This window comes from Oxyura jamaicensis, chromosome 1 (assembly GCF_011077185.1).
Source record: "Oxyura jamaicensis isolate SHBP4307 breed ruddy duck chromosome 1, BPBGC_Ojam_1.0, whole genome shotgun sequence".
NCBI lineage: Eukaryota > Metazoa > Chordata > Aves > Anseriformes > Anatidae > Oxyura > Oxyura jamaicensis.
The window spans coordinates 186,718,275-186,745,267 of record NC_048893.1 but is presented as its reverse complement, the minus strand read 5'-3'; the positions used below and the strand labels follow the sequence as shown (position 1 = coordinate 186,745,267).

General features: G+C 41.8%; 1 protein-coding gene and 1 long non-coding RNA gene across 4 annotated transcripts; one reads left to right on the top strand and one right to left on the bottom strand.

Moving 5' to 3' along the window:
* Window positions 1–869: 869 nt before the first annotated feature.
* On the top strand, window positions 870–26,602 carry MPHOSPH8 (M-phase phosphoprotein 8). Of its 3 annotated transcripts, none has more exons than XM_035326727.1 (14): window positions 871–1,183; window positions 5,505–5,660; window positions 6,560–7,408; window positions 10,733–10,829; window positions 11,998–12,207; window positions 12,647–12,772; window positions 13,481–13,569; window positions 14,259–14,399; window positions 15,154–15,240; window positions 17,064–17,218; window positions 20,991–21,145; window positions 22,575–22,702; window positions 23,448–23,531; window positions 24,190–26,602. In XM_035326727.1, the coding sequence occupies exons 1-14, from the start codon at window positions 926–928 to the stop codon at window positions 24,229–24,231; spliced, it is 2,577 nt and encodes an 858-aa protein (XP_035182618.1). In that variant the 5' UTR covers window positions 871–925; the 3' UTR covers window positions 24,232–26,602. The 3 variants fall into 3 exon arrangements, with proteins under 3 accessions (XP_035182630.1, XP_035182618.1, XP_035182614.1); XM_035326723.1 differs by having other exon boundaries at window positions 11,956–12,207; XM_035326739.1 differs by lacking the exon at window positions 11,998–12,207 and having other exon boundaries at window positions 870–1,183.
* LOC118167425 lies at window positions 9,676–13,156 on the bottom strand. The gene is made up of 3 exons (XR_004751131.1): window positions 13,073–13,156; window positions 11,598–11,600; window positions 9,676–9,686 (listed from the first exon to the last, which is right to left on the bottom strand). It is a non-coding gene; the product is annotated as an uncharacterized LOC118167425 (long non-coding RNA).
* Window positions 26,603–26,993: the final 391 nt, after the last annotated feature.

Sequence of the window (26,993 nt, the reverse complement as noted above, 5' to 3'; positions counted from 1 at the left end):
AAGAGCTAGGAAGACTCTTTAATTTAGAAAACTGACGAGGTTCTACATCTGTTAAGTCTTTGCATGGGCACTGGATGCATAACTAGTTACCTTGGAAAGTGAGCACGTGCAAAACTATGAATAAAAGACTCGATTGTATTTTCCTTCACTATATTTATTTATTCAAATCGTTTGCTGTTTGCACAGTTGCGATGATACATCCCGCAGGGGTGTTTTTACAATGCAAGTATGCTTTCACACGAAAAGCCCCCAAGTTTCATCTGGGTGATGTGTATTCCCTAAGAAACTGATTCCTGGGCAGTTTCGTTAACACACTGGTACTTGCACATGTGGTTACAGTAAGCGGGGCAAAAAGGTATGTAAAGGTACATGTAAAATGTAAAGGTATGTAAGGTAAATAAGGTATGGCTTTCTTACACATTTATCTTTTTTTCTCCTGTATGTTACCATGCTCACCTATAGGCAGTAAGCCTAATACGCAAAATACTACATACTACTACTAAAATACTACAAAATTTAAAGTGATTTCTTGTTTTTCCTAGTGAGAGCCCCTCTTCCCCCATGGGACCTTGCCATGAGGTCCTTGCCACCTCTCCTTTTGGCGCATTTCCACCAAAACGGGCGGCCGCCTCCTGGTCCCCTCTCCCAGCCTTTCCACTGACATGGAGCGAGCGGCGGGGGCTCTGGCCACCCGTAGTGCCACGGAGATCCCCGTGCGTCCCCCCCTGTGTCCCCGCGTCCCCCTGCCCCGTCCGCCGGGGCCCCTACGCCTCAGCCTCAGCCCCGAGGGCGGCCTCCGTATTCTGCCCAGCCCCTGCGTGCGTCACGGGCTGGCTGCGCCCCGATTGGCTGCGGCGGCCCCGCCCCGCCCGGCGGTGGATGTCGCAGCCGCTTTTCCCCGTTGTCGGTGGAAGCTCGCCCCAAAATGGCGGCGGCGGCCGGCGGCGGGGCTGAGGCGGCGGCGGCCAGGCGGGAGGGGGCGGAGGAAGAGGAGGAGACGGCGGCGGCGGCCGCCGAGGGGGAAGAGGGCAGCGGGCCGGCCGGCCGTGAGGCGGCGGCAGGCGGCGGCGGTGGTGGTGAGGAGGCCGGAGGAGGCGGCGGGGAGAGCGAGGATGAGGAGGAGGAGGAGGAAGAGGAGGACGTGTTCGAGGTGGAGAAGATCCTCGACGTGAAGAGCGAGGGGGTGAGTGCGCGGCGGGGCCCGGGGGCGCGCGGTGCTCGCCCTCCCCTCACGCACGCTGTGCTGAGACGGGGCTTTCCTGAGGAATCCCTCGTGTTTGGGCGAGGAGCCTTCCCCGGCGGCGCTGCTGCTGCACTTGTAACGTGAAACGCGGTGTGCGCGGTCTGCGAGCGAGGTTTTCCCTCTCTTGCTGCTCCAACTGAAAAAAAAAAAAAAAAAAAAAAAAAAAAAAATCTCCGTACTAACTTCTCTTTTTGTCTGCAGCACTGAGGTACGCCTTGCTGTTACACCTGAGCTGCAGGAGTGCCTTGATGTGAGGTGTTTGGGCAGGGTGGAATATAGTGGGGAACTTGGAGGTGGTTTCAGGGTATGTTTAGTGAGAGTGGCAGGAGAAAATGCAGGAAGACCACTCAAAATAGAGGGACCGCTTCCAGCTGAAATAACTAGCTCTAGAGATCTTCTTGGTTCATTTCAGGAAGGAATACCATACCTTAAAAAGGTAAAAAACAGCCTGGATTTTTGAAGTTCTTCCAAAATTTATTGAACTTCCAAAGCAAAAACTTAAAATAAAAAACACCAAAGATGGCCTTTTTTAAAGTGTTTTTCGTATCTGCAAATTGTTGTTCTGGTTAACTTAAATTTTTGGTTTTAGGATTCGCTCGGGTATGTGATGGCATGGAAGCCTCCCTGCTTAGTGTGAAACGTGAGGATTTTGAAGCCCTTAGGTCAGAGAAACTTCAGGTGAAGAATTGCTGGTGTTGGTGGTGCTGTCGTGAACAGGCAGTTCCGTGGTGCAGTATCTTGATGGCTTAAGAAAGCTAGGCTTCAGAGCTAATACAGCATTTCCAGTTCTGCCTGTATCAAGTGTCAGTCAAAAGAGTGGGTCTGGCTTGAAAGCAAGAGTAGTTTTTCTGCAATGATGGCAGTGAAAATCAGCATACAGGGGCACAAGGGGGAACGTACTGTTCCATGTGCTTCTAGAGAGCACCAGAATGCCTGGAGTACCCCCTGTTAAACGTGTCAGTGGTGTCTGCTGGCTCGTGGCAGCCCGTTCTGCTGCAGGCCCTGAATGCTGTGTGCTGGAGGTTGCCAGGCTGGGTCAGAGCACTTAGCATTACTGTGTGCTTGTGCCTCACCCAGTGCGTGCTCACTGCCGCTTCATAGCGTGGGCTGCAGTTGTACCAGATCGCCTCTCTGTTGCTATTCTGTGGGGTGCCACGGTCCTGTGCTTCAGACGTGCCGGGCAAGGCAGATAATTGCTCACACCTAGTCCTAACATCTGAAAGGAGTGGAAGGAGCTGTGTTAGGTTCAGTGGAGCATACTGTGTGTGGTCCACTTTGGGCCAGTGATACCCAGGTGCATTAGGAAGCCCAAGGAGATGCTGAACCAGCTGTTAGTTTCGTGTGCTACGTGTGCCCACATGAGAGAGCCCAAAGCATGGCACAGAGCAGCTCCTGTCACCTCTGGTCCCAGTGTTGCTGGAGCTGGGGCTGGTGGCAGCACGGCAGGGCAGCACTGTGGGCACGGGGTCAGGCTGGGTGGTTAGACTTGGTGGTAGTTGAAACGTTGGCTTGTGCTACTTGAGACAATTAGCAATAAAAATTTGGAAGTGTTATATTTAGAAAGCCTTTCAGGCTGCACTGAAATTCTACTAAAATAACAGGTATCAAGGCAAACTGTGACATTTCCCTATAGAAATGTTAACTCTGCTCTTTAATGAGGTGGTGATAGGAGTTCTAGCCTATCACTGGCTCTTGTAGTAGTTACAGCAGTATAAGAATGTTTTGAAGTTTTCTATTATTTATAAGTGACAGAAGAGAAATAATGTGGAATGAATGAATTTTGGCAGGTGAGGGAAAGGCTGTGTATACATCTTTAATATGATGATCAGTCTCCTGCCTTCACTTAAGCTGCATTTTTTTTATCACTTGCTGTGTAGTGGATGTAGTCATGCAACATCTGTGTTCATGTGCCATGTGTGCCCACATGGGCACGCAGTCCTGCATTTACATTAGATTTTGTTTTAGCCAGCTTTCTCAACTAGCTATCTAACTTCTGACTGCTTTTGCACCTGAGTTACAAGGTGTAATGGTAGCTGTAGTAAGCTGAAGGAATGGAATAACCCTGTGCTGTGGGACAGGAGGGAGCCAGGCTGTAGGAGAGCACCTGGGGGTCCCTGCAGGCAGGTAAGTTGAGCAAGAGTCAGCTGTTCCCACAGCAAAGAAGGCCAGCAGCATGGAGAGCATCGAGGGTGATGCTTCCTCTCCGCTGAGATGCTCCAGGTGTGCTGTGCTGAGCTCTGGGAGAGACGTGGACACAGCAGAGTGAGCCCCGTGAGGGTTATGAAGGCAGCATAGGGACCTGGAGCACAGGGCATGCAGGGAGAGGCTGAGAGAGTGGGGCATGCTTTACCCTAGTAAAAGAAGCTCAGGGGTCATTGTGGTTCTACCTACATCAATATAATGGGATGGTGTAGAGAGAGCAAGGCCAGGCCCTTCTCAGAGGTGTGTGGTGAGTGGATGAGAGGCAGAGGATGTAAGCTGGAGCACAGGGCAGTCTGATGAGATACGAGGGAAAGATTTCTTGCTTTTAGGGGGTAGGGGGAGCTCAGGGGGGTTGTGAAATGTCCATCCATGGAGATCCTTAAAACTTGACAGAGTTCTGAGCAGCCTGATCGAGCTGGACCTACTTTGAGTAGGGCATTGTACTTGTTAGTTCCAGAGATCCCTTACCACCAAAATTATGCCAGTGTTTGTAACAAGAAAGTTACTTACTAGTTGCTGCTTTCATGAGGAACCATGTTAGAAGAGAGAAAGAGACAGGTGAACATTATGTTTGAATCCTGAATCAAGAGTGTATGGCTAAGCTAAATTATAAGAGGAAGTGTTATGTTAACGTATCTGAATATGGGCTTTTCCCATTTATTTATTTCTATTTATTTCTCTTTATTTATATGTCTGTGAAGCAAAATAAGAAGGATGTAAGCAGAATTGATTGCTAAAGTTTTATAGTTTTCAATATGTGCTGTATATATAAATACACTTCTTAAAAGGTCAGTGGCGTTCAGGCAAAAATGGAAAATCATGGAAATAAATGTTTCTAATGCTAATTGTCAAATGGCAGTTCTTCTGAAACTTTTGTTCTCCAGGATTCATTAGCAGTGTAGGATCTTTGGGAGCATCGTTTCTGAAAGAAAGAGGTACTGTCACTTTGCCTCTCCAAAGGTGTTTTGGTTAGTACCTTTGTGAACTTCTTTAGAAAATAAGTTTAAGGATAGTTATATTACCTTGTAGCCATTACTACCCTTTTAATGGAAAATGGACTTCCTTAAATTTGCTGCTGGACTTCGTCATACAGGTGTTTAAAAAGAATGCAGGTTTAATCAATGAAGGTGATCCCCTTGATTTCATGGGACATGACTCTGCTTTTTGGTTAAGCTCGGTGCGCACAGCCCAGAGTTGCCACTTGTCTGACTATGGGAGCATTATGCTCAGACCAAGCCAATGAGCCTTGTCTTGCAGTAAGAAAATGAGTCTATATTGAGAAATACCAGAATTCGGACTACTATATTTGAGAGAAAGGCAAGAGATACTTTGAAAAATGCATTTTTCTTTTTTTTTCTCCCTCTAATGGTAAAAGACTTCCTGTTTTAGTGGAAAAACTTGGAGGCTGTAAGTTCTGATATCATCCTGCAATGAAATCAGATACTGTTGGAACAGTTGGTCTTGGGCTGTCATAGCATCTTTTACCGATGTCTCTGTAACCAACTTTGGGATGCGCACAGTCAGGTTTTGTCTAGATTTGACTTGATCTCATTGAAAGATGCTTTTTTCCTGAGAAATTCTTAACCATTTTGGTTTATCAAAAGTGGCATTGCTTATCTAACATTATCAAGTCCAATTAAAAACTCTGTGAATGGTGTTAGTGCATTATAAATCTTTAGGTTTTAAATTACGTTCTTCAGCAAAAAGAAGCAATTAAAACTTCTACGGAAGAAATATTAACTTATTCATAGTTGTCAGAAAATCGATTTCAGTAAAATGACTGGGAATGTATGCGCATTGAAGTTGTGTTTCTGACAAAAATCAGGTAATACCAATATTTGGGATAAAACCACTCCAACTACTGAAACTTCACAACCTCTTCAATTCAGCATGTGATGCAGATGGAAATAATTCTAGGAATTCTTACCTCAGCATGAGGTTGAATTTCCATCATGTTCATTTTCATAGACACAAAATGATGCATCCACTGATACCATAGGAACTGAGTACATTGCATAATGTTGTATTTTATTAAATGTTTGTTTGTTTTTTCTTGCAGGGTAAAATTCTGTATAAAGTACGGTGGAAGGGTTATACCTCTGATGATGACACCTGGGAACCAGAGGTTCATTTGGAAGATTGCAAAGAAGTGCTGCTTGAATTCAGGAAAAAAATTGTGGACAATAAGCCTAAACCTATCAAAAAAGATGTGCAGGTGTGTTTCTCCTTCTGTTACCTTAAAATGAAGACAAATTCCCTATCTAGGCTCTGTTAATGGGGGATACAAGAATGGAAGAGATTTGGGATATGGAATTAAAGAAAAATACTCTTTGATCTAAAACTGTTTGTTTCAGCAGAAACTCAGTGTTGCTGCTGCTGTCTGGTTAAGGATTTTTTTTTTTTTTGAATTGACAGGCTTGCTTGTAGAGTCGAAATTCATTAAAACTTTATTTCAGTTTCTAATGAGACTATAAATGATGTATTGTCATTCTGGTTTGCTTTTGACAACAATCCCAACCCCTTTGCCTGCCCACAGGCTTATTGTCTCGTCACTGGAGCTGGATGCTGCTCGTTTCAGCCTAATGCTTTGTGTAGCAGATTAAATTAATGGATAACAAGCAAAAATCCATTAGATAAGATAGGAATACAGAAGAATTAATTGCAAGAAGGCAGCATATGGCTCTTTCTTCTTTTTTTTCTCGTTCATTTTTAACTGTTCAGTCATTTTCAAAATAATGTATAAGAATCTGTTTGAAAGCTGCTGCTTCTGAGAAACCTGCAGATAAATTTTATAAATCAGGTTAATTGCTTTTGGTGTAAAAGACTTGTGGTTTAATTCTGTTCTGGAATCCAGCTGCTGGATGTCCAGTTGCCTTGGTTTCCTTGTTTATGTATTGATTCTCCTTTAGGCAGTTAGAAATATGATCTAGGTAAGTGAGCTAGAATTGTGTTAACAAATTTTACAATTTGGCAGTAAGAAATGTTACTTGTAATGTTTAAAAAGCAACTGGCTTTTCCTAAAAGCATCACCACTGCCATTTCTGGATGGCTTATGCTAGTGATACAGTTTAATGAGGAATTTTTTTTTTTTATTTTTTCTGTCCTGCATTTTAGAAACTTTCCTTAAATGATGATGTATTTGAAGCAGAATCTGACAGTGACCAGCAAAGTGAAACAAAAGATGATGTTTCACCAAAGAAGAAAAAGAAAAAGTCAAAAGATGGAGAGGATAGAAGTCCAGATGACTCGAAGAAGAAAAAGTCTAAGTCTGCAAAACTCAAAGAAAAACCCAGAACAGAATGTGAAAATTCCTCAGATACTGTGGTTTCAGATTCAAAACCAAAAAAAAGGACTTCAGAAACGAAGGAAGATTCAAAGGATCCTAAAAAACTACGGAAAGAAGATACTAAAGAAGTCAAGAAAAAGAAAGAAGTTAAAGATGTAAAAGTAAAACCAAAAGAAGATTTTAAAGAAAATAAAAAATCACGGAAGGAGAAGCAAGATGTTCAGTTTGACTCAGAATCAAGTATTTTAGATGATGCACTTTCTCAAGGAACTGATAATGAAACTTCAGACTTATATTCTGAAATTAAGGAGGAGAAACAAAAGGTAAAATGTGGAAAAGAGAGACTGGAACAAGAAATTGCTGAAAAAGATTCCATTGCTGACAGGCATCTGGATGGATCAGCAAGTAATGAAGATGATAGTTCTGAGGTTAAGGCTAAAAGAAAGAAGAAAAAAAATCAGAAAATTGAAGATTATAAAGACGAAGGTAGAAAAGTAGAAACTAAAGATAACTATTCAGAGAGGAAGAGCATGCACAAAAGGCAAAAAGGTCAAGAAAAAGTAAAAATTGTAGCTGCAGAGTTGGAAAAAGTGTCAGCTGCTCCTGCACCAGTGCAGAAGGGTTTGAGGTTGAGCACTGATGAAAGAGGACGCAAGTCCACGGATTCAGCTGGGGAGGTAAACAATGTTACAACATTAGGGTGGAGGGGGGGAAGGGGTTAATGAAACGTGTTTGAGGTAGAGGTACTTCAAAAGGCTGCTGTTCATGATGGCAAAGAGAAAAATACGATTCGGAAGGTTAATGAGATGAGTAAAAAAGGTTCACTGCCCAATCTGTAGGCCAGGCTGAGAGATTTCTGGATTCTGAACGCAGGAAAAAGGGGGAATGCTGTAGGAGAGGAGTGTCTTTAGGTGTGAAAATAGAATTTTCTCCTGTTTGTTGTGCGTACCTGCTTAGAACAAAATTTACTGTTCTAGAGACACGTGCTTTCATTTTCAGCCTCTTGTTTCCCCTAGCATCAACAGTAGGGCATCAGTTTGACGTTTTTCTTCTTTCATAGTAATGTATTTAGTCTTGTAGCAGCTATGCAACACCGCACAAGGAAGCACATTTTTGAGGTAAGATGAACGCTTGATCTCTCTCAAAAGCCAGCCACTCAGTTATACTTTACATGCATTAGCACCTTCCAGAGAATAGGAATGCTGAAATTGCTTCGAAACCCAAGTCTCTGAGATAATTGTGCAACTTGTCTTTTCTTGTTAGAATTCCTGTGCTGCTTACAGGAGATGCTTAGTTGCACGGCTTGGTGTCATGGTAACTACAAATGCTGTACACATTCTGACAAAGGAGCCAATCAAATACTAATAGAATATTTAATTTCTCTTATTTAATACAATAAGGAAAGCAGGGTGGTAAAAGCAAAAAAAAAGTGTGCAGTGGGGAAAAAAGCATTATTTCTAGAAAGTTTCTGAGGAAAAGCTACTCATGGAGGATTTTTTTTTTCAGCTTTTTGAGACTAATGTATAATCTGCAGTTCTTAAAAAATTGACTGCTCAGAGATAACCCTTTCTGATATGGCTGCAGCCAAAATACCTTGATACTTAATGGATGTCATCCCGCTTCTTCTGAGGCCATAATTCCATGGTGGCAAGTGCCTTATTTCTGTAGGTTCAGCTGAGATCTTGTGCTTAAGACTGTTTTATGTATGGAGTAGGCCACCTTAAACATGATCAAGTTGATTTTGGATAGAGAATAGAAATATTACTTGGAGTAATCTCAGAGTAGAGCTACTATTTTTGCAGGAGCTTAGTGGAGAAAGCTCTTGTAAACAAGGTTAATCAATAGCAACGAGGCATAGCTGTGTCAAACAGCTATTTAAATAATCCTCTCCAGACTTTTAACTAACTGGAATGGTATGGCCCTTTAGTACTCCAGGTATTTTATCATAGTTTGAGGCTATAGCATTCATAAGAGAGTAACATCAGTGGTGATAATTGGATACATCTTTGGAATTCTGTTTTATTTACCAAAGCATAAAAATCCTGTCATCCCAAATATGAAGAAATCATTAGCAGGTGGAAGCCTTTGTTTTCTTTTGGCTTTTCAGCCAGCACTGTCAGTAAAATGTCTGCATGTCTCTCTCATGTACCGAGGAACCATGGAAAGCATGCTGCTTTTTGCTCTTTCTCTCTGGGAGGCTCAAACAATGTTTTCCCTAACTGGCCAGTTATTCTCCAGAGCAGCTGTGGACGTATTACATGGGTGGGTTTGGTGGAGAGCTTCAGGGTTTTTTTGGCTTCACAAAGTTGTTGGCCCAAGCAGATCATTGTTTTCAAATAAAATTGTCGCATCGTTCTCAGCTACCTGACTTCGATTGTACAGCTCTGATTACAGAACATTGCTATGCCAATTTGTAGCCCAGTATTCTGTTTGAAGTCATTTTGTATGCTGAACCCTCCTTTCATTTTGATTTACCTCCAAAAATAAATGAAGTGTACATTGTGCATCTAACCAGTATTAGAAATCTGGAAGAGAATTCAGGATAACTGATTGTAACAGCCCTTGTGTTCAGCAAATACCTGGTAATGGTTTTGGTAAATCACATGTCCCCTCCTACTCGGGGCATCTGCCTGGGACAACAGCTGCCTGGGACAACAGCTGCCTGTGCTGCCAGTTAATCATGTCTGTGATTAAAAGCAAGAGTTTTGTGGGGAAGGAGGGGGAGAAAAGGAGGGTTTGGTGTTACAGCTCTGCCAACACGTTATTGTGTACTAAATTAATTTATTTTAATTCTTCACCTTTCTAAGAATTCATCATTTAATGATGAATTCAGTCTGTAGTGCTTTGGTGGACTTACTCTGTTGGCAGTTTTTCAGAAAACCCGTGCTATTCCATATACCCGGTTAGCGTTGGGGCTGATAAAATGCTGTGCCAAATAGCCTTCTCCCTCCTACTCTGGTTTGGAGTCTGCTGACTGAACGTGAAGAGAGGCTTGGAGGAGAAGAAGAAAGGCAACCTTTGGAGGAGGCAGTTGGTTTCTTTTTTTTGGTGCAGTTGATTGTATCTCTCCATCTGCCATGAATGTATCTGATACTGGATAAAGCTAAGCTCAATCTTCTGTGTGGGTAGAATAGGTTTGGGTGGATATTTTTTAGTTGTCCTTTTTTCCACAAATGGCTATGGCTACATTGTTCTGCACGTGGAAATTGGAAAACCTGAAACCTTCTGTATACAAATGTCAAGTTTTCTCAGTTTTGGTCGAAGACAGTTGTATCATAACTGCTTGGAATATGGTGCTACAAAGGCCTTAAAATACTTTGAAATGATTGCATCCTATTCATGCATCCTCTAAATATTGCAAACAAATGAGAGGTTCATCACTTTGAATTTTCTTCCTGCAAATAAGTGTTTATGATCACTTAAATACTCTGAATGTTTGTGTCTCCTTGATCTGTAGTCTCCTTATTTTGGACCAAGGGATTTTAGTTGTTTTATCCCAGTTTTAGTAGAGAGAATACTTTTAAGAGAGACTTCTGGTCTCTACTTGCACTGTATTTGCAAGTGATGTACCAGCTAACATGTAAGACTTAACATTAAATATAGAAAGTTTCCTGCTTGTTTTTTTTTTTTTAATCTTTGCTTTATATATATCCATGTGTATGCGTGTATGTCTATTTCATTTTGATGAATTGTAAAGCACCATAATTTTAAATATATGCTGGTTTTGGCATATGCAAGTACCTCGAATGACTGGGATGTTGCAGAAGTCAGAATTGAACTTCCTCAATTTAGAAATAACATCTTTTCTCCTACTGACAAAGCCTTCACAGAGTAACTCCTGTCTCACCCATTTAATTATTTTCTTAGGAATGTGCACAAGTCTGTTATATGCAGTTTTCAGTAGTATTAACTGTAAACATGAGATCACTGGAGTAGTGAAAGGAGATTTATTTTCCTTTTTCTCTCTACCACTTCAATTTTATCTTTTTTCTTGATACCAGGAGAAAGAAATAAAGAAAACTGAAATAAAAGACAAAACTCAAAAAAAAGAGCCTGAAAAAGAAGAAAAGAGCAGAAAAGAACAGAAGGGCCTAAAAAGTAAGTGCTAATTGCTTAAAAGAGAAGGGGAAGACCCTTCAAGGCATTCTCCTCTGATTCCTACAAGAGCAGATACAGTGCATTTCTGTAGCACATACCAGAAACGCCAATTTCTGCTCTTATTTTAGGAAGCAAAAGCCTTCTCTTTTATGGCTTTGTTAACGTATGCTTCATGAGAATGCTGCATGTGCTTTCATGTATGAGGTGTGAAAGTGTCTATAAAAACATGAGAGCCTTCTATACAAGTAAAGATTTTGCCCTTCTTCATTTAGTACTGTCAATTAGGCTTCGTTATCGTGCTGTTAATAGCAGTCTTTGGATGAATTCATCCAGTGGTTATCTGTTTCCAGAATTGTTTTGTTATCACTCTAAATACGTATTTTCTATTTTTAGAGTAACTTGTGGAGGTTCACTTCAGACAAACTTCCTACCTGGTGCTTTAGCCACATTGAGTTATTGTTACCTAAAGTAACAGAACAGGATGCTTTGAAATACAAAGAAAAATGTCTACATTGCGCTTCTGTTCTTTGCTGTTTAATAGAGTATTAACGTTAATGCTCTTCATCTCAGTAAAATTCTGGATGATTCTGTTCAGGATAAATTTCCTCACTGCTCTGACGAGGATGAACTGAGAGGAAAACTTAACGTGGAGCTACACCTTTGGTCATTCTGAATAGATACAGGAGGAGCTCTGGTGCTTCAAGTAGTTATTGCCAGAGGAACTTTGTTCACTTAATAGATGCTTACAGTGCTCAAGAAAATAGTAACGGGCTATTAATTACTGTTCCACATACAGCATGTGTCCTTTGATCATCACGAGTACTGAACCGTATTTTCAAAGTAGTAACTTATGAATGATTCTAAACTAAATTTCTTAAAAAGAAGATGGTACTATATAGAAAGCAATCAGAGCCCAGACTTCCAGGGTAGTTGGAGGTGAACTTGCTTTCCCTGATTTTGGCTTATGCTTAAGCTTGCTGCTTTGCTTCAGCAATGATTGACTTGTGAAAAGAGAATGGACTGCATAGAATTTCTGAATGGACTCTGGTCACTCGCTTAAACTTTGTTATGTAATAGTCTTTAGGGGCTCAAGTAGTCACTCTTGGTAACTGTCTTAATATTCTAGGCCTTAAGGACATCAAAAGTGCATTTGAATTGTTTAATGTAGCTTCAGAAGAAAAAAATGAATATTCTGAGAATAACCGCAAACGAGAAGAATCTTCGCTAGAATATAAATTGATAGAAGAATTAAAATCAAAAGACAGCAAGGTGTACAAGGAAAGGCGGAGCATAAGAGACGAAACAGAAACATGGAATTACATTGCTGCAGAAGGTGATCGAGAAGTAGTGGATGTGTGTCAAATGGAGGATAACTCTGGTGAGCCGTAGAAGCAAATCTAGAAGAAAGCTGAGCACTTGTATTTAATATTCTCTCCATTCCTGCTTGCATCTTTCAGTGCTCCAATTCTTGGTTCTCCTGGTGGCTATAATAATGTTTTCTTTTAAAAACTCATTGATAACTTCTCAGCTTATCAGTGTGTTCCCAGTGTATTCCTGCTATTTCCGTAACAGCGTTCACCATCTTTGATCCCTTCAGCCTAATGCTGTAGAACAACTAAGTGATTTCTTTCAAGTAAAAGCGTTTTGTGTCTGCTTGTAACATGGCTGCTATTGTTTGGAACCATTTCACACTGGCTTCCAGAGTGCTTGAATGAAATGTTGTGCTGCTGATCATCGAAGCAGTGAATGATCTGGAGCTGATAAGTTACTAGTTACTTACTTTATTGTTTTCTTCTATGAAATAAAATACATGGTAGATGGCAAGCAACAAGTCCTGAGTTTGGGTATGGACATGCAGTTAGAATGGCTGACACTAGAAGACTTCCAGAAGCATCTCGATGGAGAAGATGAGAATCATGTCTCAACAGAACCGATATCCAGCAGTAAGTAGTGCTGGGAGGGACGGATGTTTCTTATCTGGCATTTCAATGTGAAATATTCTGTAGCAGTGTGATAAACGATTGAGTCCCAAATGGGATTCCAATTAAAGTTTGTAATTTATTAAGCGAATAGAGGCAAGCAAACAGCACTGGGTGCACCGGGAGTTTCTGCTCCACCAAGATGCACACCTGTTACATCAGGCAACTGGTTTTTATGCTCCTAGACTAATACATATTCATCGCTGCTCCTAGAAAAGGCAGGGTTATTATAATTAGTTCCCAGAATCCGAACCCTCTCCAGACGCATGCGCATCAGTCTCTGGGGGTCTCTGGGGATCGCTCGTGCTGAAGGCTTGTAGTCTTCCTCCCAGGCTTTGTCCTTCGGTCATCCTTCAACTCCCCCTTTCTCCTTATTTGGTGAGCTCTGCCGGATGTCAGAGGCTTGCGCAGCGTCCCATGCAAAAGTCTGCAGTTTCCTAAAAACTCCTTGTTCTCTTATCTCCCAGACCTGAGTCTCAATGTTCGCCCTTCAAACCCTCTATTTACACGAATTGCTGGACCCTTCCTTTGCATGATACAAGAACTACGTACAGTGATCACTCTGTTTTTCTTAGATAGAAGGTTACATTTCATCATGCGGCTCTAGCATTGTTCTATACTGACACCAATCAAATGAACACATTTCACAGCTGCATCAAATTTATTTTCTAGCGCTCCTGAGGGATGCTGTCAAAAGTGGGGATTATATGACGGTGAAGATGGCACTTTCTTCAAGCGAGGAATATAATCTGGATCAAGAGGTAAATGCTTTGTAATAGAGGGTCTATTTTCCTGTTCAATAGTACTGGAATTCCCTTTTTGAGAATTAAAGTCTTTGACATCAGGATTTTCACCGGTGACCTTGTGCAGTCGTATTATGTAGCATTTTGAGGACTATACATTACGCTAAAACTTCTGTAGCGTGGGAGAAAAGAAGATGCCAAATGAGCTATGTTTTTTGAATTGTACATGTTTTGCACACGTTTTTTGAATTGTTGTGTCTGATGAACAACATAAAGAGTAAATGCAAGGAGTGGTGAGGAGACTGGCCGCCCACAGGAATCTCTTCATATTTTTCCTCAGATACAATCCAAAAGCAGTGTTATGGTAGCAACTGGCTTAAGCCAATGTGTGATTTTTCTCCAGTGGTTGTCAATTTCTTTTTCCACTGTCTTGCCGTCTTCCCCGCTGTCACATACCTTGCCGCTTTTCATCCTGCCTCGTTGTGTTTTTCCTTCTTGTTCAGCTCGTTAGATTCATGAAGCTTCCAAGTGTGAAGCCTGTGGGCGAGGGAAGTGGGAGGTGATAGTTCGTCAGCATCTGGCAGTCATCTATGTGTGAATTCTTCTGCTGGGGAGGAGAATCTCTCTGAAACCTGTTGATGCACTTGCAGTCTTTGTCTTGCGGCTGTGATTTATCTTCAAGTATTTGGCAATGATTGTTGTTGCAGGACTCGAGTGGAATGACCCTGGTTATGCTTGCTGCTGCTGGTGGGCACGATGACCTCCTGCGAGTCCTCATCAGGAAAGGAGCCAAAGTTAATGGTAGACAGAAAAATGGAACAACTGCGTTGATACACGCAGCTGAAAAGGTTGGCTTGTTTTCTGTCATATTTGTAGTTCTTGGCTCTTCTACGTATGTGCAAAAGTGGGACCCATTTTTTTTCTCTGCCCCTTTTGCTGATCCCCAAAAAGCAGTTAGCAGGGTGACCTTAACTGACCTTTCAGTGTCTGGTTGCAGTAGATTAAATAAATTTCCAGAGGTGATAACAAACCCTACTCTTAGTAGGCACTATCACAGGGCTGCTTAGGAGGAACGCTGGTGCAGAGTGTCTCTAAACTTGTCTTTGAGGGGGGCTGAAATTCTTGGGTTAGAATTGCTAGTGAATATCTCTGGATCCACAGTATCCAGCCTTGGGAAGCTTTGAGAGCAAATTTCTGGTGAAGAAGGGCTTACTACTTGAGAGTTGGGAATAGAGGTGGTGGCAAGCTCTTGTCAAACAAAGTCCAGCTTGATTACTAAGTTCAAGGATGTTTCATGGTGCTCTCTTGCATTCAAGTTGGTCCATGAGCTTTCCAAGTACAGGAGATAAGAGGCCAAAAGAAAGCTTGATTCCAGTTTGGTGATCAATGCAGGCTTTTTTTTTTCCCTGCAGCATTTACTATTACTAAGTTAAGTAAAAAGTAAGAATTAGAAATGTCCATGGCTATTTATTTGCCAGAGTCTAAAATGAGCTTTATGAGCAATGAGAGAGAACAACTACAATTGTAACATGCATTGTGCTTATATTTTGAAATGACAACTGAATATTTTATATTTACTTGTCTTGTGGTTTTGTGTTTAAGAATTTTCTAACAACAGTAGCTATTCTTCTGGAAGCTGGGGCATATGTGAACATGCAGCAGAGCAGTGGTGAAACTGCTTTAATGAAGGTAAGTTCAATGTTTGTCCTGATGCAGTTTAATAGTAAACAATACTTGGGAAACTAACCCATACTTTTTTAATGTACTGTTACGTCTAAACAGTGGATCCAGGTATCATCAACTTAGTGTTAAATGTGGCTTCTCATCTCTTCCACCATTTGGGTCAAAGAAGTGTGGATGTGGTCTTTAAATTGAGATAATCTGATTGCCAGCAAGGAGACAAAAACTCCGCAAAGGAGAATCTTTCACAGAATGTTGCTGTGAAATGTTGACTTTTGTCTTATAGTCACTGGCCAGAAATAAAGTAACTGGTTTACAGTCTCCTTCCCACTGCCTGTTCTGCACCTTTACTCCCTCCAATGGCAAAAGAAAATACCTATTTAATTACAGTTTTATTGTTGTAATGGGAAAATTCTAAGACACTTAAACCAGTCTGTGCTCCTCGTAATAGCTTTTGATTTGTATTGGATAATTCCACTGAAGTTCCCCTTCCTGATAAACTTGCTCTGTTTTCATGGAGGCTGTTTGCAGAAGAGATTACAAAAGGTTTTCTGTCCAAGACGTCATACTGTTTCTCTCAACATCTGCGAGTCACAGATTTCATATCTGCTGTAAGGAAAGTGGTGACACAATTGTGGTTTCCTCAGTTACTTACGTCCAAAATCTCTTTGCAGTTTGTCTACTGCCATGAACCTCAGTTTTGAGCTTCATATTTCTTCAACAATATTTTTCTTGCTCGATACACAGCTGTGCATACTTTCTAATTGGCATCCTACAGTGACTTATTCCGTGTTTATTTGCTGTGCAGATATGAAGAGTTGGGTCTTAATTTCCCGTAACTTACTGAAACAAGTTTAGCCATGTGTGGATAAACATACCGATGTGTTTATCGAGTCACTCTTACTTAACCTCTGAGGATCTTACTTCTGAACGCAGGGGGAGGGAAGTCTTGGCAGTTCATTTTTCTCAGAAGTGATACGTGATTTTTGTGGTGTTGTAGGGTTTTTGTTTGTTTTTTTTTGGGGGGGGGGGGGAGAAGGGAGCATTGGTTTTGTTTATTTATGGAAGATTATGGATTGAAAGCAGATATGAAAGTTCAGGCCTTAAACAAATTTCAGATGTTGATTGCTGAAAGGCCTCACGAGGATAGAAACTTTTATCTCTTGTGCCTTTCCCTAATTCTGAGTGAGATGTTTGAAAACAAGCTGCCAAGATTACATTTGCATTTTTCAAAGTAGAGCTTTATTTAGCTTTTCCTGTCCCTTTGTCCAGTCTTCAGTTGAGATCCGTTGAAATTCTTGCTGGAGGTAATGTTGATCAGGCTTGGACCCTTAAGCAGTTGAAACAGTAACTGTCTAAAATGGCTAAATGATTTGGGGGAAATTCCACTGGTTTACTGCACATCTGAAGTAATGTTTGTGAGGTGCCTATGGACGTTTTGAAGTGTTAGGTCAGTTATCCTGAGTGCTTCTACACAAGCCTGTTTGTTCAGGTTACAAGGCAGTTTACAGTTACTGTACTTGAGCAGCTTATATCTTGTCATAGAACTTTTTTTGGTCTTTTTAGTAATGAAATCCATTTGGTAACCCTGAGTGTTGCTACTTCTATGGGATCAGGTGTAGAGTATTGCCCGGGTAAAGACCAAGTATTTATGTAGTATGATCCTGAGTTTCAATTTGTGTTAGCATTCTCTGGATGACTACTTGTTTTCTGAATTGTAACTAATTTTGGATTTTAATTTGTTCCTGCAGTTCTACTTTCTTCATTGTTACACTGTTCTAATGGGATTTCTGTTGTCGTTGTCCATCCTTCCCTTTTCTCTCTTTGCACAGGCGTGTAAAAGAGGGAATTCTGATATAGTGCGGCTTATGATTGAGAGCGGAGCAGACTGTAACATTTTGTCAAAGCATCAGAACAGCGCGCTTCATTTTGCTAAACAGTGTAATAATGTACTGGTGTATGAGCAGCTCAAGAGTCATTTGGAAACGTGAGTAAACTGAACTTCAAAGTTTGTTCTGTCAAAGTTGGAAATACTAGGCCTGTCATAACTTGAAGTCATGGGGAAGAGGGAGAGAGTTCTGGAAAGAAAGCATCTGCTTTGGGCACAAAGCTAACTGATAAATCACGTGAAATATAAACTATGTGAGCTAACAATTAGCAGGAAGTTACTTAAACACTGAGTTAAAAGGCGGAGAGGGAAAGGGAATTAGTAGAAGTGAAAGATTCTTCAAAGTAGAAACAAAGCAATCAGAAAAAAATAAAAGCGTGAGCATTGGACAGTTGAGCCTAAAATCTTATTAGGACATGCCAAGTAAGTCATTCATTAAAAAAAAAAAAAAGTATTTTTTGGGGGGTGGGGAGAAGGGGGGTAGAAGACAAAAAGTCCCTGCAGATAGGAAATAATGAGGGTGTTGTTGACCCTTAAGTGTCAGTTGTGAGCTGAGAGTTCAAGAACTCTGTGCTGGAGGGGTAGATACAGCTTACATTCCAGTAAATGATGGAAATGCAAACCTTTATCATGCAACAGAATGGCAAAAGAGCACTGCAGCATGTGTAGTGTGTATTCATAGAATCACAGAATGGTTTGGGTTGGAACAGAGCTTAAAGATCACCCAGATTCCAACCCCCTGCCATAGGCAGGGACACCTCCCACCACACCAGGTTGCCTAAAGCCCCATCCAGCCTGGCCTCAAACATCTCCAGGGATGGGGCATCCACAGCTTCTCTGGGCAACCTGTTACATCATCTCACCACTTCTGAGTAAATAATTTCTTCCTAATGTTTAATCTAAATGTATCCTCTTCTAGTTTAAAACCGTTCCCCCCATGTCCTGTCACTGCACCCCCTGACAAAGAGTCCCTCCCCAGCTTTCCTGCAGGCCCCCTTTAGGTACTGGCAGGCCACTCTCCCCAGAGCCTTCTCTTCTCCAGGCTGAACACTCTGGACTTGCTCCAATGCATCCCAGTTCTTTTTGTGCTCAGGGCCCCAGAGCTGACCACAGTGCTCCAGGTGAGGTCTCACAATGTCAGCTGGCCGTGTGATCGTACCGACCTGTCAGGTGAAATACACAGAATGGATTAATAGTGCTGCAAAGCAGGGACAAGAATAAAAGTGAAGAGAGAGAGCAAGCTCTTTAAATGTCAGTTTGGAAGAACCAATAATTAGCTGATGGCGCATCAGAGCAAGAATTCTTAACTTACCATCTCCAAACTTGAATGACCTTTAGATCTCTGCTTCAGAGACCTTTAGGTCTCTGCTTCTGTAGCAGGTGAAGTGTTGCCATGAGTGCCTGTGTAGTGCCAGAGGAATGCTGTCTCCGTGCAAGGTCTTTTTGTTGTTTTATGATGACTTTCTTTGTGGTTTTTATGTACAATGCAGTAAGACCAACGTATCAGGTGCCTTGTAGTCAGAGCTCATTCTATTCTGTTTTAGTCCACAGAAAACTGTTTCCATCTCTGGTCTTGTTTCCCATCAACTTGTTAGATCTGTTTTGACAGAAACTGCCTCTTAAACGGTCCCTGCTGCTTGCTGTAGTACTGCTAATACTCTTATTCTGTTATAAAGTTATTAGTGGTCTTTCCTTTATAATCTTACAAATACTAAATTTAAGAATACCAAGTTTAAAAAATTAATATTAAGCAAATATATAAGCACATGCTCCCATATGAACACTGCACTGGTGTTTACAAGGAAGGTTAGGGAACCCTTCTGCAGGGCAGAGAAACTCGTGGATTGTTTTGTGAAATGTCAGTGTAAGACATCTTAGTGCAAAACAATAAAACCTGAATATATTTCCAAGGCTAGGGGATATTGGCCCATGATGTCTAAATGAACTCAGTTATGAAGTTAGATTGGTTGAGATTGGCAGGGCCCTCTGGAGGTCCCGCCTGCCCAAGCAAGGACACCCAGAGCAGGCTGCCCAGGACCACGTCCAGGCGGCCTTTGGAGATCCCCAAGGAGGAGACCCCACAGCCTCTCTGGGCAGCCTGTGCCAGGGCTCCATCACCCGCCCAGCACAGAAGTGCTGCCTGGTGCTCAGAGGGAGCCTCCTGGGTGCCCGGCTGTGCCCATGGCCTCCTGCCCTGGCACTGGGCACCACTGAGCAGAGCCTGGCTCTGTCCTCTCTGCACCCTCCCTTCAGGGATTTCGGGACAGGGATGAGATCCCCCTGAGCCTCCTCTTCTCCAGGCTGAGCAGCCCCAGCTCTCCCAGCCTCTGCTCACAGCAGAGATGCTCCAGTGCCTTCACCCTGGTGGCCCTGCCTTGGGCTCTCTCCAGTGTGCCCAGGTCCCTCTGGTCCTGGGGAGCCCAGAACAGGATCCAGCACTCCAGGTGTGGCCCCACCAGCGCTGAGGAGAGGACAAGGACTGGACCTTGGGCACTAGTCTCCAGCTAAACTTCCCAACACTGACTTTTTGCTGAAATAACATGTTCAAATCCGGTTTGATACTGGAGGGGGTGAAGCAGTATTCTGGTGCCAATATTTTTAATGAACCCTTCAAAAAACAATTGAAGCAAAAAAGGTAAAAGTAGAGATGGTCAGAGATACAGAGCAGAGGCACGTCCCCCTGGGGCAGTTTAAAGGCTCAATTTTATTTATTTATTAATTGTCAGGAGAAAAAAAAACATGAGGCAGGTTCTAGGGGCTGTCCATTTCAATGATTAATAAGTTTGAAACAGAAGTATTTTTGCACAGGAAAGCTGAATGATGGATTTCATTGCAAAATGCACTGGTCGCAATTGCATGGGAATTAAGAGGGGATTAAGTAGATCTGCGGAGAGGTGCGGTTTGGTTTTGGATACCTCTAAATGGGATTGCTGGAAACTAGGGCAGCATACCACAAAGACTGCTGTTTAATTTCCCTTATTTCTATAGTTCTGGAAACTGGGCTAGGTGGGCTTCTGGGCTTGCTTTGGTATGGCAGTTCAGGTGGGTTCTCTTCAGTGAAAAACCTCAGGTTTTTAGGCTCTGTGGATGATAATCTCAGCCTGGTGTGGAGGGGAGCTGTGTTCTGTCTGAGTCATGGCTCAGAAAGCCGTAAAGTGGAGAGTCGGGACCTTTGCCTTGCAGAGGCATTTAAACCTCATTTGTGTCAAAACAGCTTTCCAAAGAGGATTACTTGATAGCTGGCTTGTAAAAGTGCCAAATACTGTAGGTTAACAGGGTCTCGTTTTTAAAGGACAGCCTGCATGCTTAATTTAGCAATCCCTGCCCTTCCCAAATACCCATTTTATTTATTGCTGGGGGGCTATTTAGGGGTAGAATTGCTGCTTTTTCACTGTGTTTTAATAGAGCTGGGAATAATTGGGAGTTACATTCCTCTAATAGTCTGACCAACCAAATTGCTGAGTGACTGATTTACCTGATGTACTTGCGGTCAGTCTGCAGGTCAGCCGTGCTGGGGAAGCAGCTGTCTGTTTCTGTTCAGCCAGTTGGTACGTACTGGTGTTTTGGCAACATCTTCTACATAAAGAAGTATGTGGCTAGCGAGGGCTTTTGGTATCTGCTGTAGTGGACTTGTCCGCAAAAATAAAAAGCTGAGACATGATGGGTGGATTTCACAGATCTCTAGATAAAATGTTTAACCAAGTGTTGGGACCTGGGCTTCATCTAAATGTAAATGTTAGTAATGAAGCCTTGAAAATTGGGATTTCAAAAAGGTGACCTGAAATCCTTTTTTGTGTTGGCTCTGATCAAGTCTGTGTCTGCTAAATAATTGACTACGTGATGTACAGGCCTCACTTCTTTGCTCTTCTAGGCTCTCAAGAGTAGCAGAAGATACCATCAGGGACTATTTTGAAGCCCGTCTCGCTTTACTGGAGCCAGTCTTCCCAATTGCGTGTCATCGTCTCTGTGAAGGGCCAGACTTTTCTACAGACTTTAACTATAAACCCCCACAAAACGTCCCAGAAGGTAGGGATTTTGTTGTGTTTCCTACTTTTTACTTTATTTTTTAAAAAGTAAAATAGCGCTATGAGAAGCTGCCTTTGAAGGATGTCTTAAGTATCTGCTATGTGAAATTGGTTTTGTACGGCCTATTTTAATACAGTGCGTTACACTGAGGATGTTCTTTATACTCAGAGGGGAAGGAGTGTGGAAGTTGAAAGTAGGAAGCCCTGCTTTAGGGAGAGGAGGAGCATGTTTTAATGCATTGTGGGTGGGTTTTGTGTATGTGTGTTGGTGGTTTTGGTTTGGGGGGTTTTGGTTTTGCTTTTTTGCTGTTTTGTTTGTGTGTTTTTGTTAGTGTTTTTTTGACTCACACAACCTCTTCCTTCAGCTCAGGTGTTGCATGAGATATGTGATGGGTTTGCCTTCAAACGATAGTTAGAAATTTTAATGTAAGAGTGCTTTAATACTTAGAAATCTTGATGGAAGAATACTTTGAGAATCTAGTAGCAGATCACCTTGTTCTGTGTGCAGTGCGTAACACACTGGCATCTTGGTGTGCAGTCACGACACTCTCGTGATACAATCACAGTTTAGAAAGACTGTAAATAAAGGAAGCCAGTGTCAACCAACTCTGTTTTGCCTGTGAGCCCCTTTGACAAGCTGAGGATCAAACTCCCAAGATACTTAGGAATGCTTCTTCATTCTGTCAGGAATCTGGAGAACAATCTCTGATGCTCTTTTTAGCTGAGTCATTTTTTCTTGCCTTTTGAGTGAATCAGGGAAATACCTTCAGATGCTGCTCGTTTTTGTTTTTTTTTTCCCCAAAATAATACATTAACGTGATTGAAATACTACTAAAACTGGGATTGTGAGTGGTTATGTCTACCCAGTTTTTATTTGTTCAGTTGAAATACATCCCATTTTTTGATGCAATACGCTTTGTAGAATTAGGAAACGTTACATAAGTTTATATACGAAAATGAGGTGTTTGTGGGTATTGAAGACAGTTGCTTATGAATTTCAGTGCAGTTCTTAAAAGTCTGTAGTTAATGGAGCTCAGTTGTCCTTACCAAGAAAAAGACAACCCAAGCTACGTGAGATTCCATAACATTTGAGATAAATCTAAAAACAGAGAAGTGAACTGTACCTGAAGGTTACTGTATCCATTTTGTTTTCCTTTTTAATAGCCACGTGAAGTTAGTCCTGAGGCCAGAAGACCTTGGCTTTGTGACCCGCTCAGTTGTGTTCTGTGTTTGGGTTGTGCTTGGGAGATCAGATTTTGCATATTTGCTTTTTTTTTTTCCCATATTGCTTCAATGCTTCGCTGGAGTTTAATATGTATACAAATGATAGAGGTACCGAACTGTTTGTATTCAGAAGTTCAGTATATGCGGTTGTTCGAAGTAATGGCTCTCGTTTCAGCTTCATGTGAATGAATTGCCTTCCCTTTTAGGATCTGGAATTCTTCTCTTCGTTTTCCATTCAAATTTCTTTGGTAAAGAAGTCATTGCTCGGCTCTGCGGACCATGCAGTGTACAAGCCGTGGTTTTAAACGACAAATTCCAGCTCCCTGTATTTTTGGTAAGTCATCGTATGACTGACTGTAAAACTGCTCTATAAAGTCTGTGGAACAGCCTGGGAAGTTTTAGAGCCTTAATTTGGATTTCGAGTGTTACGATGCAGGCTTCTTGGTGGTGGTGGGTGGTGATGGTGGGTGTGGTGTTGTTGTTGTTTACTTGTTTTTATTTTTTAGTTTTTGAAATGAAACTTTTGTTTGTGTGTGAAGAACTGCAAAAACCTGCAATATTAGATTCCATGGAAAGTAGTGCCTTACAAGACGGGCATGGTTGTGGGCAGCCTGCTCTGGGTGTTGCTGCTTGAGCAGAGCTTGGACCAGGTAGACCCAGAGGTGCCTTCCAACCTCAGCCATCCTGTGATACATCAGAACTGAGGGTTTGAGCAGGGAGGTGAAAACTCCGAATCTGAAGGTGCTTCACTTCCCAAATTCACCTGGCCTCTCCAATTTTTCACCCAAGTCTGTTATTAAATATAACTGTTTTGCCTTGTTTTAATGAACTCCCTCATATTTCTACTGAATAACTTTCTTGGTGTTTTTTTCTGTTAAACACATCACTGCGCACTCCTGTTTTTTCCTGCATTAAGACAAATGTCATAATTTGACATATGTCATACATTTGCAGCATATGCAACTTTAAAACAAACAGATACCCCCCCAGTATAAATGTCATGTTCTGTTATTTCAATTCACGTAGCACTTCTAACCATTTCCTGCCACTAATTCTGTTGATTTTCTTTTTCCTTTTAGGATAGTCACTTTATTTATTCCTTCAGCCCTACTGCAGGCCTTAACAAGCTTTTTATACGGTTGGCGGAAGCTCCTACTGCCAAGGTACCAAATGCTCTCAAATGTGTACGTTAACTTGTTGTACAGCAACTCTTTTGTAGTCTGAGTGCTTCTGGTTGTGTGTTGCAAATGTAAAACCAAGGCTTTCCCACTGTCTTCCCAGCCCAGTTCCTATCAGGAACTTGTGAACCAGGATAAACTAACGTTACAGCCAGAAATTTTCTCCATCTGTATTGTGAATTTAATGACAACTACAGGGAGTGACAGCTATTTTTTGCACACAGATGTTTTTACTTGTGCATTTAGAGTTTGGAAGTATTCACCAGGATATGCAACGTGCTGTTAAATAGTCTGTGGTGTCCTCTGTGTGCTCCCAGGTGGGTTGGGCAGTCGTCCCACTGCACATGGCAAGACGAGTTACAGATCCTGTGTAGTAGGGTTTTTTATGGAAGATGCACCAGTAAATTTTCTAGATCTTTGTATTTAAGACTTAGATTCTTAAATATTTTATTGTGCTCTTCAATTTTTTAAATCCATTATGAAAGTGTATGTGCATGTCTAGTTCATACTTTTTCCTTTTTTCCTCTTTTGCTCATGACTGAGCAATTTCATACGTGCCTTTTCTCATGCTGTTGTTAGCAGAAGTGTTCAGTACAGCTACACGCGAACAATCTTTCCGTGACATCTTTGCTTGCTTTTCCAGGTAAAGCTGCTAATAGGAGCGTACAGAGTGCAGTTGCAGTGACCTCACAGTTGCAAATGTGTTGAGTGGACCGACCCTTTTGGAAATACTTCTGATTCCTCTGTTCAGAGACTGACAAAGCAGTTTGGAACTTTTTGGCACCACGCTCTTAGGACTGAATTCCCACCTCACTGTTGTTTGTTGGCATTCATATTGGAAAGGATGTGTTGGAGAGCAGTTGAGAACGCTGCACTGGTTGGGACAGGGTTGTCAGCGTTGTTTTTTACCTTGTACAGATGTAGATGTAAGTATTTGTGCCAATACACATAATTCTGTTTTTCTTTAACTTGTGGAGTCCAGACTGCATATTTCAGCTTTTCCACAATGTGGAATGGTGCATATAAGAACTATTTAAGGTAACTAAGTAAATGTTTTTTAATAGAAGGATCTTTTCCATTTGTAAACTACAGTTTTCTACTTATTCTAACCATAATGTTTCTATGTAAAATGCAGAACCGTTGTATTAGAGCCATGGGTAGAAGTTACACTTTAAAGTTATTGCATTAGACTTAACCTCGAATTGCTAGGGGCTGCGTTCTGGTTTGAACCTCTTCCTGCTGTTGCTTCCCGATGAGGAAGCAGGTGTGCTGAGAGGGATTCCCTTCGAACACACAGTTCAGTCCGTTGGCAGGTATGAAGAAAGGCATCCGAATAGGCTCAGTTTGCAGAGGACTGCGGTCATATTCCTCGTAACATCAGTGCTTTAAAACTGATTTTGTATTAGAGAAGCAACTGATAGTTTTACAGGCATCTCAACTTGGGAGTTTTTAGTTAAGTGGCACATGGGAAAACAAAAACAAGCTGCAAGCAGCAAACCAGAAAACTCGTTAACCTACCTTCAGTGTGCGGGCAGTGCTTTTTGTGGATGAGGAGGTACAGAGGGTTGCAGATGTTCTCAACCTGATGAGAACACGCATTGCCCTCTAATCGAGAAGTTCAGTTCCTGAGTGCAAAGAGCTGCTGTCTTTTCTTTTTTAATGCCTCACTTGTTTGGATGACGGCAGTTCTGTAATGGTTGTGTGCTGCAATATACAAATGTAATGCTGCTGCACCAGGTACACAGTATTTTTCTTTGTAAATTAAACATCTTGAAAAGTAAAGGGGGGAAAAAGGAGAAAAAAAAAACAGATTGTGCCTTTGCTGTTCTGGTTGCCACAAGTAGTTTACATGCCACTATGTGCCTATCTTGCTAACAAAACTATTGTGGATAAATTCTTTAATGTATTTGAGTGCTCACCATCAAAATGGTGCAGATGTATCCTTTTAAGAACTGTGACTTTGTATTAAAAAGTTCAGTTAGCCAGGTTTTAATTTTTGGTTCTTGAAAGTTTAAAACTTTCATAACGAGAGATGCCAAATGATCGTAATGAAGCACACTATTTCAATTTTGTGGAATGTCACATTAAGCTATATAAAACTAGAACAGCAACATGACATACTCGTTTCTGTTTTGATTTATAATAGTCTTTTTGCAAACAGTATTGATGAGACGTTAACAAGTCTGGGTTTTGAACAGACATGTTACCTCCACCTCTGAAACACGTGAGATACCTCATTTTGCTAAGTATCGGCACCTGAGATGCACAAAAAGCGCTGGCTGAGATTCAGGTTTGTCCCTACCAGCACTTGGGAATTTTGTGTAGCTGCGTTTCTTCTTAGTCACTATTAACGAACTTTTAAGCATATTATGAAATAATCCTGGAAGATTAATAAGGATAGGGTACGTTCTTAAGTGTTTCCTTACGTTGGAGTGATAGTTGTCATGTATGTAACTACCATTTCCTCAGCTATCCCTGCATTGTACACTTAAGAGTATAGTGCATGCGTGGTAAATGCTGTACAGCACACCTCAGTGGTAAATGTTTGAGCTGTTCAAGGACTGTGCAAAGATGGGACAAAGGGTTTTTGAACAAATGTCCATATAATATTTAGATGCTATTTAGAACCTGTTGTACAGTCTAACCTAAAACTGTCTAGTACTGCTCCAAGAGTTGGCATAGCAAATAGTTGTCAAAGGTGGTGCCGGGGGGAGGGGGGGGGGGGGATTTCTTTTGTTTGTTTTTTTCCTCCCCTCTCTTGAGGTGTTTGGGAAGGAGGGAGGAGGGAGTTCTACAGGACTGGGGAATAAAATATGAGTTCATAAAGCTCTTATTGAGGGATGGATTTTGCAGCCATCTCTTTTGGTTGGGGATATAAAGTTTAGATCCCTATTTAAGATGCATAAAAGGTGTATAAAAAGATGTTTAAAGCTGTTACTTGTCTGACTTTACTACGTTGTTTTTATCCAACTGCTAAGTAAAAGGTTTTGGTGGACAAAGGATAAAGAGAAAGTAGCTATAATAAAAATCACTTCTGTAGGCACTGTGCAGAAATACTTCTGAAGTACTTGTGTGGTTTTTCTTGCTGATATCAATCAGCAAGGCTGAGCAGCTGGACTTACCATGAATGGCAGTGGCAATTGTCCTGATGGCTTGGATTCATTGTCTTTCACTGCTGCAACAGCAGTGCTTGTGGTCCTGGTGTCTCTCACAGGTACCAGAGGCTGGTGGGTGACAGAGGTGGCTTTCTCACGGGTCATCTGTGCTTTCTGCATCCATTTTGTGAAAGGGAGGTGCTGTATAGTGATGAAGTGATGAAGACACTGGGAGCATCTCTGCTGTGAGCAGAGGCTGGGGCTGCTCAGCCTGGAGAAGAGGAGGCTCAGGGGGATCTCATCCCTGTCCCAAAATCTCTGATGGGAGGGTGCAGAGAGGATGGAGCCAGGC

Bases quoted from the DNA above. Each gene is read 5' to 3' on its own strand.
- MPHOSPH8 (XM_035326723.1), top strand. From the start codon at position 926: ATGGCGGCGGCGGCCGGCGGCGGGGCTGAGGCGGCGGCGGCCAGGCGG. The intron at 13,570-14,258 runs GTAAATGCTTTG...TTGTTGTTGCAG, and splicing joins AATATAATCTGGATCAAGAG to GACTCGAGTGGAATGACCCT. The intron at 15,241-17,063 runs GTAAGTTCAATG...CTCTTTGCACAG, and splicing joins GTGAAACTGCTTTAATGAAG to GCGTGTAAAAGAGGGAATTC.